The sequence below is a fragment of the Labeo rohita genome, chromosome 9, assembly GCF_022985175.1.
Source record: "Labeo rohita strain BAU-BD-2019 chromosome 9, IGBB_LRoh.1.0, whole genome shotgun sequence".
Lineage (NCBI taxonomy): Eukaryota > Metazoa > Chordata > Actinopteri > Cypriniformes > Cyprinidae > Labeo > Labeo rohita.
This window is the reverse complement of record NC_066877.1, coordinates 5815850-5831919: the sequence shown is the minus strand read 5'-3', so window position 1 is coordinate 5831919 and position 16070 is coordinate 5815850. Positions and strand designations below refer to the sequence as shown.

The 16070-nt window shown below is 36.4% G+C and overlaps 1 protein-coding gene across 2 annotated transcripts; it reads left to right on the top strand.

Moving 5' to 3' along the window:
- Positions 1 to 1125: 1125 nt before the first annotated feature.
- Positions 1126 to 15866, top strand: stx19 (syntaxin 19). Of its 2 annotated transcripts, XM_051118393.1 has the most exons (3): positions 1126 to 1375; positions 4581 to 4662; positions 10923 to 15866. In XM_051118393.1, exon 3 carries the CDS (start codon positions 11020 to 11022, stop codon positions 11908 to 11910), a length of 891 nt encoding a protein of 296 aa, XP_050974350.1. In that variant the 5' UTR covers positions 1126 to 1375; positions 4581 to 4662; positions 10923 to 11019; the 3' UTR covers positions 11911 to 15866. The 2 variants fall into 2 exon arrangements, with proteins under 2 accessions (XP_050974350.1, XP_050974349.1); XM_051118392.1 differs by lacking the exon at positions 4581 to 4662.
- Positions 15867 to 16070: the final 204 nt, after the last annotated feature.

Here is a 16070-nt window from a genome sequence, read left to right as displayed (position 1 = left end):
TGAAGAAAGGATTCATCCGAGAGGAAAGCTGCCAATTGTGTCTGTTTGGAGTTCAGAGAAGAGATAACAGATGATTTCTACCTGCCATCATTTTTCTATTGATATACAGAAACCAGAAAGTTTGCATTACAGATCAGCATTTATAATCTTAGAACAAGGCCACAGTTGGATTTGTGCAGCCATTTCAGCCTCTGATTAAAATACAGGAAACTGGAATATTTTTACAATTTTAAAATAACTGCTTTCTATTTTAATATATTTTAAATTGTGCTTTATTCCAGTGATCAAAGCTGAATTTTACAGTCTTTAGTGTCACATGATCCTTCAGAAATCATTCTAATATGCTGATTTGCAGCTCAAGAAACATTTCTGATTATACTCAATGTTGAAAACAGTTGTGCTGCTTCACATGTGGATTTTTGATGAAGAAAGAACAGCTTTTCTTATAAAAAATAAAATAAATAAAATAATTATTTGGTAACATTATAAATGTCTGTACTGTCTCTTTTGAGTAATTTATTGCGTCCTTGCTATATTAATATCCATAATACCTCAGGGTGTAATCTATTTTAAAATTCTCATTATTATTGTTACAGTGGGTTTTATTATGCTTTTCAAGTTTAAATGCATAAGTAGCTTTTGCATTACATCAAATTTGAAAACATAAATAAACGGAAATATCTGACAGTTCGCATTCTAACGTTATCCTTCAACACTTTCAGAACAGGTTTGTCAAACTGTCACACCTCCATATTTTAATACTCCCTCTTCTCCCATAATATGATGAAACAACAAAACCAGCCAGTGACATTCATCTTATTTTTACTAACCATGATTCAAATAAAAATGCTACAATAAGTGGAAATGACGAGGAAACAAAATATGGGTGCTGAGAATAGACAGATCTACGTAGGCCAGCTTTATCAATAATAATTGAAGTTTCCTGAGCTCATTGTTGTCTTATATACAATAGGGTGAGGGTGAGGTCAGCGCTTGGGTCACCGCATGTGCTCTTTCAATGCCTATTTGAATCACGTCACCCACACTTCTCCTGCTTATAAGCGTCACCCTCCGCTGGTCAAACAGACGTCTAACTGTGACTGGGGGTGTGGTTTTAAACTGGCTTGACCAGATTTCCCAGGAGTCTGTGTTGTGTTTCTTTAATACACATAACTGACACCAGTGGAGCGGAGGAAAAGCTCACACTAGCACATATTTGTTTCGCTGGGAGCTGAGGATATGCCAAGGACTTCCTGAATTCCTGAATGAACAGGTCCAGCTTAGAGCTTACAGATCCATCCAAGTGTTGACTGTAATTCTGGGAACCCTAAAATGAAGCAATATCCAACCTTCCTGGAATTTAAAGCATTAAGAGGTAATACTTTTTCTCCTATCATTATATATTGATATTAAAGATTTAGATATTTAAGAAATATTCAGTCCTCTCTAAGTCAATTGAAGATGTACAGTATAAGATAAATGATCATAATCATTGTGATCACGTAAAGAAAAAAATCTAAATACAATTTTGGAAACAAGGTGAATATTAAAGAGTTGTTATGTGTTAGTGTTATAACGTATATATTGATTGTTATGTGTTCTCTGGGTTGCAGCATCATTGATTATAATTACTTCAATTATCACAAAATAGGTGTGATAAATACAGATACATAGTTTAACATATCATAGAAAGACAAAGTAAAATACAAAAGATATATAAACAATTCAAATGCCAATACTTGCAGATTTACAAATATAAAATGTAATGTTACTTATTAATTAAATTGTATATTGAGGCAGTTGCAATTAAAACAATATATTTTATTTGTGAATTTATGATATACTTTTTAATAGTTAACTTTTAACTATTTTTGAATTTTTCGGGTTCATCAGTCATTAAAGCTTAAATACTCTACCTGATTTAATTATGAAAACATACCTGTGGGAACTGTTTCACAAGATGCAAAATACGTACTAGTAATAAGTACACTGTAAAAAACAATTTGTTGATTCAACTTAAAATAATGTGTAACCTGGCTGCCTTAAAATTTTAAGTTCAGTCAACTCAAAAAATGTTTATTCAACTTAAAATGTTAAATTATACTAAGTGACAACTTAGATATTTGAGTTCAATCAACTTAAAATTTTAAGACAGCTGGGTTACTTACCCATCTGTTAAGTTTAGCAAACACAAATATCTAAGTTGTTACTTAGTACAACTTAACATTTCAAGTTGACTAAACTTACTTTAGTTGACTGAACTTAAAATTTTAAGGCAGCAGGGTAACAAATTATTTTAAGCTGACTCAACAAATTGTTTTTTATTTTTTACAGTGTACATTTCACTGCAGTTTCCAACAGAAATGAACTGTGATCATTTGTAGTCGTTTTCATACACACACTCTTAAAAATAAAGGTGCTTTAAAAGATTCTTCACAGCGATGCCATAGAAGAACCATTTTTGGTTCCACAAAGAACCATTCAGTCAAAGATTCTTTAAAGAACCATCTCTTTCTTACCTTTTTATAATCTGAAGAACCCTCTTTTGCCACAAAGAACCTTTTGTGAAACAGAAAGGTTCTTCAGATGTTAAAGGTTCTTTATAGAACCATTTAAACTAAAAAGGTTCTTCTATGGCAGGGGTGGTGAACATCAGTCCTGGAGAGCCGCAGCACCGCATAGTTTTGCTTCAACCTTAATCAAACGCACCTGAACAAGCTAATCTAGGTCTGAAGGGTTGCTAGAAAGCAACAGGCAGGTGAGTTTTAGTTAGGGTTGGAGATGAACTCTGCAGGGCTGCGGCTCTCCAGGACCGGAGTTCGCCACCCCTGTTCTATGGCCTTGTGAAGCATCGTGAATAATTCCAGTTGTAACAACCTCGGCCGGCACAATTTTTTTTTAGGTTTTTCTAACAGTAACACAAAACAAAACAAAATGCCACAAACTGTAAAAAAAAATTTAAAAATCAGTGCAAGATACACACCTTAAACCAATGGTCTCAAACTCAGTTCCTGGAGGATTCAGAATTACTAAAAACTTCCAAGCAGGTGTGAGTTGGTGCTGGCTAGAGCTAAACTGTGCAGAGCTGTGGCCCTCCAGGAACTGAGTTTGAGACCACTGCCTTAAACAAAGCCATACACAATCAGACTTCAACAAAATATTAAACATGGAGTAAAATAATATATCAAAATGATCTATCTTAAGTACCCAAACGAATTTCAACTCTTAAAAAGATAAGTGAGGAAGGGGTCCCAAATTTTATCCATTTTTTTAATAAGCGTCAATCTTAAAGAAACAAATCCTTTCAAGCTTGAGGGCAGCAACCATTTCAGCCAGCCATTTATGAAAACTGGGTGGTAAAGTGGACTCCCAATCAATCAAAATCACCCTTTTAGTCAGCACCATACCAAACATAAGAGTGTTTCCCCTGCCATTATATTAGGGGGGGCGGGCGCCCCCCTTCAAGGTCAAGGTAAATTTTATTTTCTATATATGGCCAGATCACAACAAAAGTCATTTAAGGTCACCTTTCCTATAGAACAGGTCTATACCCTGTTCTTTTATTAAACAAACTAAATGGTCTTATGTTATTTATTTTATTTACACGACGGCATGTCAATTCTGTGTCTACATGAACGCGCATCTACAATTTCTCCGCGACAGCGCGGACGGGATCGCGGAGTCCTTTCATAAAAACGGAATTTACTCTATAGTGCGGAATGCCACGAATTCGTCAAATTTTGGATGAGTAAATCAAAATTGGGTGTGTCACTTAATTTGAATCGCGATATGGACTAATGTCTGTAAATATTAAAGCGGAAAAAGACGGTTTAGATATGAATCCTGTGTGTTCAGCTTGGCTCTGTATGTATAACGGTGGAAACACGGTTTTGTTTACTACACAAATACTGAAGCACACGTGATGCTCGCGGTGATTTTCGGCCTCTGCGTCTCATTATATGACGACATGAACACATGAACTTCATCTCCAGAGCTGCTGTGAGAGACATTTCATGTGAATTTTACCGTTTCATTTCACCTGTCAAAATAAAAGTAAGGATTAACGTGTAACATAAATATATTACTCTTGTATTACTTTTGTGCAGGATAATGTACATCTTTATGTTTATATTTCTGGCCAATTTAAATAAAACAAATGATAAAAAATAAATATTACAACCAGATTAACCACATAATTGTAGAAAAAAAACTACTACTATTATTATTAAAACCTTTTAAACAGAATATTCACATAAATTTTCTTCCATATATTAATTTTAACAGTAAACCTCTCTTTGTTTGAGCGAAAATTTTCATTCGATTAAAAAGAAATAAATGTTTAATGCCTTTATTTGATTATCAGAAAAATTAAAACACAAACATTTCTGGAAAAAAAAGAAAGAAAGAAAAAGATTGTAGTGAAATGTTGAAATTGAGAATTTTGGACTCTTTTTTTTTTCACTGAAATAAATGTTTTTGTTATTATACAGAGCAAAGTACCAAAAAAAAAAAGTACCGTTAGGTACCAGCACCCCTGCCTAATCCATCAATCCACTGAAAAATATTCTTCCAAAACTCAGAAATCTCACGGCAAAGCCAAGAAGTATGAGCATGCATCCCATCCGAGCTCCTACATCTATCACATATTGGAGAAACTGAAGGGTAAATTTTATTGAGTTTAGTTTTGGTATAGTGTAACCTATGTGGTATTAATTAATTCATTACATTTATACAGGTGCATCTCAATAAATTGGAATGTCGTGGAAAAGTTCATTTAATTCAGTAATTCAACTCAATTTGTGAAACTCTTGTATTAAATAAATTCAGTGCACACAGACTGAAGTAGTTTAAGTCTTTGGTTCTTTTAATTGTGATGAGATTTTGGCTCACATTTAACAAAAACCCACCAATTCACTATCTTAACAAATTAGAATACTTCATAAGACCAAAAAAAAAAAAAAAAAAAAAAACATTTTTAGTGAATTGTTGGTCTTCTGGAAAGTATGTTCATTTACTGTATATGTACTCAATACTTGGTAGGGGCTCCTTTTGCTTTAATTACTGCCTCAGTTCAGCATGGTATGGAGGTGATCAGTCTGTGACACTGCTGAGGTGCTATGGAAGCCCAGGTTTCTTTGAGAGTGGCCTTCAGCTCCTCTGCATTTTTTTGGTCTCTTGTTTGTCATTTTCCTTTTGACAATGCCTCATAGATTCTCTGTGGGGTTCAGGTCTGGTGAGTTTGCTGGCCAGTCAAGCACACCAACACCATGGTCATTTAACTAACGTGCTTTTGGCAGTGTGGGCAGGTGCCAAATCCTGCTGGAAAATGAAATCAGCATCTTTAAAAAGCTGGTCAGCAGAAGGAAGCATGAAGTGCTCTAAAATTTCTTGGTAAACAGGTGCAGTGACTTTTGTTTTCAAAAAACACAGTGGACCAACACCAGCAGATGACATTGCACCCCAAATCATCACAGACTGTGGAAACTTAACACTGGACTTCAAGCTACTTGGGCTATGAGCTTCTCCACCCTTCCTCCAGACTCTAGGACCTTGGTTTCCAAATGAAATACAAAGCTTGCTCTCATCTGAAAAGAGGACTTTGGACCACTGGCCAACAGTCCATTTCTTCTTCTCCTTAGCCCAGGAAAGACGCCTGATGGTTTGTGGTTTGTGAGTGGCTTGACAAGAGGAATATGACAACTGTAGCCAAATTCTTTGACACGTCTGTGTGTGGTGGCTCTTGATGCCTTGACCCCAGCCTCAGTCCATTCCTAGTGAAGTTCACCCAAATTCTTGAATCGATTTTGCTTGACAAGCCTCTCAAGGCTGTGGTTCTCTCGGTTGGTTGCCTCTTTTTCTTCCACACTTTTTCCTTCCACTCAAGTTTCTGTTAACATGCTTGGATACAGCACTCTGTGAACAGCCAGCTACTTTGGCAATAAATGTTTGTGACTTACCCTCCTTGTGAAGGGTGTCAGTGATTGTCTTCTGGACAACTGTCAGATCAGCAGTCTTCCCCATGATTGTGTAGCCTAGTGAACCAAACTGAGAGACCATTTTGAAGGCTCAGGAAACCTTTGCAGGTGTTTTGAGTTGATTAGCTGATTGGCTGAATTGGTGGGCTTTTGTTAAATGTGAGCCAAAATCATTACAATTAAAAGAACCAAAGACTTAAACTACGTCAGTGTGTGTGCACTGAATTTATTTAATACACGAGTTTCACAATTTGAGTTGAATTACTGAAATAAGTGAACTTTTCCATGACATTCTAATTTATTGAGATGCACCTGTATATTAATTTCCATGCTAAACTCTCAAACGGTGTTGTCATACTATTGGGTAAGATTAAAGGAGAATTTCACTTAAACTTAACAACAATTCACAAATAATTTACTCACTCCCTTGTCATCCAAGATGTTCATGTCTTTCTGTCTTCAGTCGTAAAGAAATTATGGTTTTTGAGGAAAGCATTTCAGGATTTTTCTACATATAATGGACTTCACTGATGCCCCGAATTTGACCTATCGACGTGATTCAATAGTACGTGAATGCGCATCCCAGAGCCTGTGCTACACAAGCTTTTGTGCTTGAAAAGTATACACATTTTTATTTTTCAAAAACAATGACCGATCGTTTCACTAGATAAGACCCTTCTTCCTCGGCTGGGATCGTTTAGAGCCCTTTGAAGCTGAAGATTTACTTTTAATTTCACCAAGCTGATTACTCACTAAAAACTCCCTATAATGTTTTCATGCCATTTTAAGTTTTATTTTGAAGTAACAAAGTGGTTATATCTATGTTCGCGGGCCGAGGCCCCTCAGATGAGTTACTGTGCCCTCTTTTCATGTTCTTCCTTCCTTGCTGAACATGATCTTTTTCGAAAGCAAAAGTGAAACCAAACAGCTTGCATAAGAAAGTGATTGACTATCCATTATGACATGTATGTACACAATAATAATCGTTTACATTGTAATCCTTTAATATAAAATTTGGCATGTTTGTGTGCTGCTGCGTGTCCCTGTGTGTGTGTGCACTGTGCACCTGCCTATAGGCGCATATTACTAATGCGCTCTTTAAATAGCAACAAAAAAAAAATTGCGCCATTGATTGACTTTAGACCAGGTTTCAGTTGGTCATTGGCGCAGTCTATTTAAGTTGCCTCAGAGTAGCAACGCACCAACAATGCGCCTAAACACACCTCGTTTTCAGACCAGTTCGCCCATGGGCGCACCAATGGGCAGCAAATGCATTTGCTATTTAAACAACATGGCACAGGACATGAAAATGATCCCTCAGGTAAGGTGAGAGAGACGTGGGCTTCTGCTGTAACTTTACCTGCTGGTGTCGCTGGACAGTATTTCTTTAGAAACACGAGTGATTTCTTCACTTTTAATGTTATATTTTGTAATATTTGCGTGAGTTATTTTTGTCAGATCAACATATAGCTAGCCTTTAACAAAACATAAACTCATGGCTCTTATGGAAAGCAGAGAGACTCTGATAGACTAAAGAGGCACCTAGTAACAGTTTGATATGACCTGGTTCAATCCGAAACCAGTAAACCAGCATAAACTGCAGACTGGATTAGAGAGTGTTGTGCAATGCATTGGTAGGTGTGTGTGACTTCCTGGATGTCCTGCAGAAAACAAAGGCCACTCTTATATTCATAAGCTTTCTCCCTAAGGAGCTTGGGTGGGCTGTTCTCACACATGCATGCAACTGCAGTCTTTCCTGTTTGAAATCCCTCTAGTAACCGGATAGCTGGTGATTTGGAGTGCTCTATTTTACTTTCCTCAGACAAGTTCAGTATACCCACCCTTTGGCGTTCTGCTCACTTTCCAAAACCACAGGCCAGGCAGCTAGGCTAAGGATAAAAACATCAGCAGTCATGCATCTTACTTTTCATAAGGCAAGCCAGTCAGTGAACTATTTTGAAGCGGATTCCAGCTAATACTAATATATCATGTTCTGTACAGTGTCAGAACAGACTTTATAAATTACAGTGATCATGATGAATGCGCAGCAGTGATATGTGGACTGGGAATACAGCACAGGTTTTGAATAAAAGGCTCGGTTTAATCCTTCCTTTGACACAAGAGCTGCAGCTGAAGGCGTAATGCATGGAAAAGCATCTGACAAAAATGTGACCTTTGCTTGCGGCAAATATAGTCTGTTTTCTGTAACTCACTACCAACTAGGATGTCTGTGATTTTACTAGAAAAACACATGATCACATTTGTTTTTTGTTAACTAAAATCAAAATGATTCAAAAATGTTTTTGCTCATAGAATTGAAGCTATCAAATAAAATATTAAACAAAAACTTTAAAAGCTAAAACAAAAAAACAGAAATGCACCAAAATAAACTAAGTTTAAATTGGAGAGCTAAGGCCCAGTTTCACGGACAGAGCATAGGTTAAGACATGACTATAGGTGTTTGTTAAACTAGGATATTTCAGCAGCTTATGCCTCAGAAATAAATATTACTGGTGTGCATTTTGAGACAAAATGCAAGTTATTTTTAGTTGAGATAACTAAAACATGCATTTTAGTCTGGGATTAGCCTTAAGCCTTGTTTGTGAAACTGGAGGACTAACAACTAAAAAATAAAACAGGAAAACAAAACAAAACAAACAAAAAAAGCTAAATAGATAAATACTATAATAGTAAATAAATAATACTGGTAGTACTAATAAAGTACCACTGTCAAATATATAATTTCTATATATTTTTTTAATGTGCATCTTAGAAATAGTTTCTTGTGAACGAAATCTGCAAATGCAGAATACAAAAATAGTAAACATTAACATAAGTTCGCCATTTCCTGTCATTATTTTCTCATTATTTTGTACATCCCTAAGGGGACATGGTCAAATTCATTTTTCAAAATGACATTTCTTTTTTTTGTGCTCGCTTGCAAAATTCTTGGATTCCTCCAAGAAACTTTAGATTCTATGTTAGCAAATTCATGAAAGTATCTTAGTCTCTATGACTCTTGCTCTACATTACAAGTCTTATGAAGTCATATGACAGTGGTGTGTGAGGAACAGACTCAAATTTTAAATGTTATTATTGAAAATTGCTGTATGTTCAGATTCAAAATGGCTCAACATTGCTCACAGGTTTGACATCACCAATGTCAAAATAGTACTGGTTCTTGCGTCTCACAATCCAGATTTTAGTTCACTTACAGAACAAAAGTTTACAGATTATGTACTCACCCAGTTGTCATCCAAGATGTTTATCACTTTCTTTCTTCAGTTGTAAAGAAATTATGTTTTTTGAGGAAAACATTTCACGATTTCTCTCCATAAAGTGGATTTCAATGGTGCCCCCAAATTTAAACTTCCAAAATGTAGTTTAAACACAGCTTCAAAGGGCTCTAAATGATCCCAGCCAAGGAAGAAGGGTCTTATCTAGCAAAATAATCGGTAATTTTCTAAAATTACAATTTGTATACTTTTTAACCTCAAATGCTTGTCTTGTCTAGCTCTGCGATGTGAGCTTACTCACAGAGTAATCCGGGTCAAGACAGTTAGAGTATGTCGAAAAACTCCCATCTCATTTTCTTCTCCGACTTCAACACGATTTTGAAGTTGGAGGAGCAAATGAGATGGGAGTTTTTCGATATACCCTGATTACACAAAGTACACATGCGCATTGAAGAGCTAGACAAGATGAGCATTTGCGGTTAAATTGTGTTTGTTTGGTTTTTTTTAACTGATCTTTTTGCTAGATAAGACCCTTCTTCCTCAGCTGGGATCATTTAGAGCCCTTTGAAGCTGCATTTAAACTGCATTTTGGAAGTTCAAACTCAAGTCCACTATATGGAGATAATTCTTGAAATGTTTTCCTCAAAAAACAATTTCTTTAGGATTGAAGAAAGAAAGACATAAACATCTTGGATGACAAGGGGGTGAGTAAATTATCTGTAAATTTTTGTTCTGGAAGTGGACTACTCCTTTAATATTTCATATGGACTGTGTATTTTTCTAACTTATTTATTTTTTTATGACAAACAAGCATGGTCACTATGAACTGTTGTTATGAAAAACAGGGTTATTGTTTATATAAATATTTAACTGTTTATATAAAATAAAATATGAAAAAGGAAATGTACAAGCTAAAACTAAATGAGCTAAAACTAAAAACTAAAACTTAAAGACTACATATTAAAAAACAGCAAAATCACTAAAATTTTAAATTAAAATGAATGTTTTAAAAAATAAAAATATTAACAAGCTATAATAGTATACATTAATCATTCTAAAATAACACTGGTTGTAAGAAGAAATTTCTAAAAATAAGAAGAAAATTCTAAAAAAGAATAACAGGATACAGGTTTGGAACATGTGGGTGAATTAATGATGGCATAACTTACATTTTAGGTGAACTATCCTTTCAGGAAATTAACAGATTAGTTCACTCCAGAATTAAAATTTACTCACCCCCTTGTCATCCAAGATGTTCATGTCTTTCTGTCTTCAGCCACAAAGAAATTGCGCGTCTGCGTGCATTTGTAGTTAAAAAGAATATACATTTTTTTTTCTTTAGAAAATGACCAATCGTTTTAGTAGATAAGACCCTTATTCCTCAGATGGAATCATGTAGAGCCCTTTGAAGCTGCATTAAAATGGCATTTTGGACCTTCAACCCACTGATCCCCACTGAAGTCCACTTTATAGAGAAAAATCCTGGAATGTTTTCCACAAAAACCTTAATTTCTTTTCGACTGAAGAATGAAATGAACATCATGGATGACATGGGCATGAGTACATTTTCAAGAAATTTTAATTCTGGAGTAAACTAATCCTTTAAATTTTCAGTGCAAAAGAACTGACGCACTGAAAATGAGGACAAAAAAGATAAAAATGCAACAATACTAACAAGTGTGTTAACTCAATATCCCTTGGTTCTTTACAGGGCATGAAAAGCAAAGGAACATTTTCCACACAGGCAACAATCAAATCTAAGAGAAAATCTGACCTGTTCTCCATCAAGGTCTTCTTCCTCTGCAGTCATGAGGGACCGCATGGAGGAGTTGCGTCAGCGGATGAAGGCTAGCGATAAGCCGGTGGACAACAACCCCTTCGATGAGGAAGAGGACGAAGACACAGATCCGTCCTCAGTGATAGGCCTACAGGCCGTGATCTTCGAGGCAGAGCCTGTTCTGGAGATCTTCCTGAAGGAGGCTCAGAGCATTCGTGACAGCATTGAGGAGCTGAGCTCTGAAGTCAGTAAGTTCAGCCAGCAGCAGAGAAACTTTGTGGCCACCATCAGGCGCCTCAGCATCATGAAAAAGGAGAGCAGCATGACGCGAGACATCAAGTTGCTGGCCGAGAGCCTGCATAAAAGGTTGGACGCTCTTTCCAAGCAGGCTAAGCAAACCGAGGCCGAGCTAGGCCCGGACGCCGCCACATCCCGAATCCAGAAGACCCAGCACGCGGCCCTCTTTCGCCAGTTCCAGCAAGTAATGCGTCAACACAATGACGCCATCCTGAGCAAGCAGGACAAATGCAAACAGTTCATCATCCGGCAGCTGGAGGTATCGGGTCGCGAGGTGTCCGAAGATGAGGTGGACAACATGATAGAGCAGGGCAAGTGGGAGATCTTCAATGAGAACATTATAGTGGATGCAAAGATCACCCGTACACAGCTCTCAGAGATCGAACAACGCCACAAAGAGCTCCTGAGCCTGGAAAGCAACATGAAGGACCTGCGAGATCTCTTTCTAGATGTGTTCATGCTAGTGGAAGAGCAAGGGCACCAGATCGAGAGCATACAAGCCAATGTGGAGAAGACGCAAGACTATGTAGCGGTCACAAAGGAGAAGTTCAAAACCGCTGCGAGATACAAGAGGCAGAATCCTCTCAGAAGACTGTGCTGTTGTTGCTGTCCTTGGTTCAGATAGCAGGGCAAGGCTAGGAGATAAACTATGGGAATGTTTCTCATTTACTTTGCTCTCATGGGCCAAAAACACTAACTGCAGACATTGACCTCTGTCTGATGAAGATAAAAAACAAGGGCACGAAGCACTTTTAGACTTTTATTGAAACAGAAAGGCTCCATAGCATAGAAGACTAAGTTGGGTGTTGACATGGTATACAAATGGTTATATAAAGATTTCACAAAAGGTTATTATGTTTTGTTACATCACATAAGTTATATAAGAGGTAATCAAAGGTAAACTTATTTTGTGCTTTATTATTGTGGAAAGGCACACTATTTTGGAAGGTGGCCATTTATATAACTGACTTCTGTTTTTTCCTTTCAGTATTATTTGAAATGTAGCTTGTTGTCTGCTTTAGATTAATCAAATATCTGAGCTAAAAAAATCAAACATTCTGTCTAAAGATAAGACTAAGCAAGTAAGTCCTATATTTTCAAGCAAAAGGCCTACTGCAGGGGTCAGTCAACTCAGTCCTGGAGTTTAGCTCCAACTGGCTGCAACGCATTTGCGTGGAAGTTCCTATGCCTATAAGAAGCTTGATTAGCTGGTTCAGGTGTGTTTAATCGGAGTTAAAGCTAAACTCCTAGGGACAGTGGCCCTTCAGGACCGAGTGTGGACACCCTTGGCCTACTGCAAGATTTCCACAATCCACATCTAAAGCTCAAAGTATACTTCACTTTTTATGAGAACCAATGATGACCAATGAAAAATGTCTTTGTACTCTTAAATTAAGGTTGCAGCTCTCTCATAACCCCCTCACACAAGCGCTTGTCAATGCAGGTGTCTGTTGTTGTTTTAGCATACTGTGCGCTTGAAATGAATTTCGTTTTTAGAGTTGTATTTGCGTACTGTAGCCTACATACACTAACAATTCATATATATATATATATATATATATATATTTCTGGGCTTTTGTTACTTTATTATTCAGATGGAGAGTTGACAAGAAAAGCATAAGGATTGGGATCGCCAAATGACCTCAGAGGGGAATCGAACTCAGGTCGCCATGAGCACAGTTGCGCTGTATATGTGGGCACATGAACCACAATGCTATCGGCACCGACGCACACATTTTTGTAACCACACTTAATTTTTACGCGTAGGTCCCATATGCGCATTGACTTGGTTCTGCACTAATCAGTTGTTTCACAAGGTGGCAACACGGACCGTTGTTTTACAGTAGAAAATGATACTAAAGAGACAGAACAACAACAAAGTAGCGGAGACTGAAACAGCAACAGATGCCAGCATTGAGAAACGTTTGGATGAGGGGGTTTGGATCCTTTTCTGGTTCATGCTGGTCCTTGACCAGCAACATGACCAGCAAAAACCAGCAAAGGACCAGCTTAAACCAGCATCAAAACATACCTACCAGCATATGCTGTTTTTTTCACCAGGGTTATGAGAGAGCTGCAACTATAATTTAAAAGAGTAGAAAGACATTGTTTATCGGTCAGAACATCTGGAGAAAAATACAGCAGATACTTGACATGGTGACATTTCTGGAGCATACTGAATGTGTGAATGTGTGAATCAAATTGAGTATACTTTGAAAGGCTATGCGTTTGACTGTACGCATACACTAGCGTACGTGTACAAAAATGAAGTATACTTTGGTCTTACTACACAACACCGTACATTTTTATGCATTTTGGACGTTCATTTACAAAACAACGGCATTTTGGGGAATTGAAAATGCAAACTTCTGAAAACGGGTTTTAAAGTGCAAGTTTTTTTTTAAGTTACACTCTTTTCTGTGTGAATTACAAAAAAAAAAAAAATGTGAATCTGTAAAAAAAAAAATATATGTATGCTTATGGGTGTTATGTGTTCGGTCTAGGAATGCGTACATGTGCATGTGCGTAGGTGCATAGTGACAACTCTTCCATTTTTAGTACATCACGGTTGTGCAAATGTACCTGACTGTAGTAAAAATTAAAAGTTTCACACATAGCTGCCAGTGCTGCCAGAACCTTTACATGGATCCATGAAAATGACTAAAAACGCTGTATTATGCATGCCAGGGTAGTAGATAGCAATATAAGAAACGCTTTTGCACACATACGCATTCCTACAAATTCACATTTTTGTAGTTTACACCGAGATGATAATGGCATCGTTTTCCAAAACTTGCACTTTGAAACCAGTTTTCAAAACAAAAACTGTGTCGTGTAAATGCCCCCAAAAAGGTGCAGTCACGTTTACCATTTTTCGTAGTCAGGTTAGACGCAATGTTGAATTTAACGTGGATGGAAATGAGGGCTAGCCTTAAAATCTTTACAATAACATGCACTGCATAAAGATACTTCACTGTAAAAAATAAAAAACTCAATTTGTTGAGTCAGCTTACAATAATTTGTTTCCCTGCTGTCGTACAATTTTAAGTTCAGTCAACTAAAATAAGTTTATTCAACTTCAAATGTTAAGTTGTACTAATTAACAACTTAGATGCTTGTGTTTGCTAAACTTAACAGATGGGTAAGTAACCCAGCTGCCTTAAAATTTTAAGTTGATTTAAATCAAATATCTAAGTTGTCACTTAGTATAATTTAACATTTTTGAGTTGACTGAACTTAAAATTTTAAGGCAACCAGGTTACAAATTATTTTAAGTTGACTCAACAAATTGTTTTTTACAGTGTAGAACACATAATTTAGAGTTAATAGAAGTTTTTTTTCTATGGAAGTTTATTACAGCCAAACAATTGGTAATCTACTGTGCAATTAAACAATAGTATCCACTGAACGTGCATACTCTATTCCTTCATTCCAGTCAAAAAATTAAACATTGCGCTAGTATCCACCTTATTTTTCCTGTAAGAGTGGGAGCGCCCTTTTGTAAATGCAATGGGTCTGGCTTCCGTTGTCATTTGCTTCCAGCTATTTTAGCTGAACAAAACAGCTTGTTTTGCTGCTTTTTAAACGGGTATGTCTTACTTTATTATTTTAATGTATTATCTTAATTATAAGCACACTGGTTTGTAGTGCAAACAGTTTCAGCCTTTACGCCACTTGGTAATTCTTCTGGTTATTTCCCTACAGTGACTAATGAACCGGAAGTCTCGTACATTCACAGAAAATGACTTACTTCTTCATTGAATAATAAGGTGGATACAGATGAGCAAACACTCTAAAAAATGCATCTTCAAGATGAAAACACACAGCAAATAGACATCTCCAATATGTGTGTGCTATCAGAGATGTATCACTACACTAATGAACAATTTCGCTAATGTGACCGCACCTTAATTCAGATTAGGTAGTCAGTCCCACATGAATGATATTTTTAGCTAGTTATTTTAAAACAAGAATACAGTATGAGTAACCATTATAAAATCTGTCAAATGTAATCTACCACAGGCAGTCTAACATTTGCTCATAGTTGATAATCTGTAACTATGGAGCTAATTAGAATGAAACTGGTTGTTCTTGTGATGAGGTGAATATTGAAGATGAGTCAACAGAGCAGGTATCAGGTGTTAACACAGTTTCTAGGATCTGGGTGTGTCTGTGTATTTTCAGAGGAAAACGTGTTGCCCAGAAATTGAAGGGGAAGAATATTATTACTAAATGCAATATAGGCAAAGCAATGTCATTGTGTTATCATATAATTGAGAGAAATTTTTATTTGACCACTGAATTTGCATGACTCTTGCTAAACTTTTTTTTTTTTAACTAATTCTGTAGAATTTCAATTCAATTTGTATTTAATGTACAGAGCAATTTCTGGCTAATGAAATATTACAGAATTAAACATAACTAGAAATATTTATTGTGACTACAGAATTCAGCTGTTGTTGATTTTTTAAAGATAGAACAGCCTACGGTGTTTCCATGACATTTCAAGGCCCTTCCCAATCCCAATGATCTATTTTTTCAAAATAAGCAAAATATACACATGCCAGTGTTCCAAAAATATATTTGAATGTTTTTAAAACTTGAAATGTACTTCCTTTGAATAAATAAAATATTATTTTTTAAAAAACTAATTATTTGTTTTATTTCAAGCTGCATATAAAGTTAAATGGGCACTGTCAAAGCTGGAAGTCCTCATAGGAAAATAAGCAGCAAGTTTAAACATACTGGACAACATTGCCATCTGTTGACAAATAATTGAAGTTC

Excerpts from the sequence above, each read along its gene's own strand:
- stx19 (XM_051118392.1), top strand. The coding sequence starts at position 11,020 with ATGAGGGACCGCATGGAGGAGTTGCGTCAGCGGATGAAGGCTAGCGAT.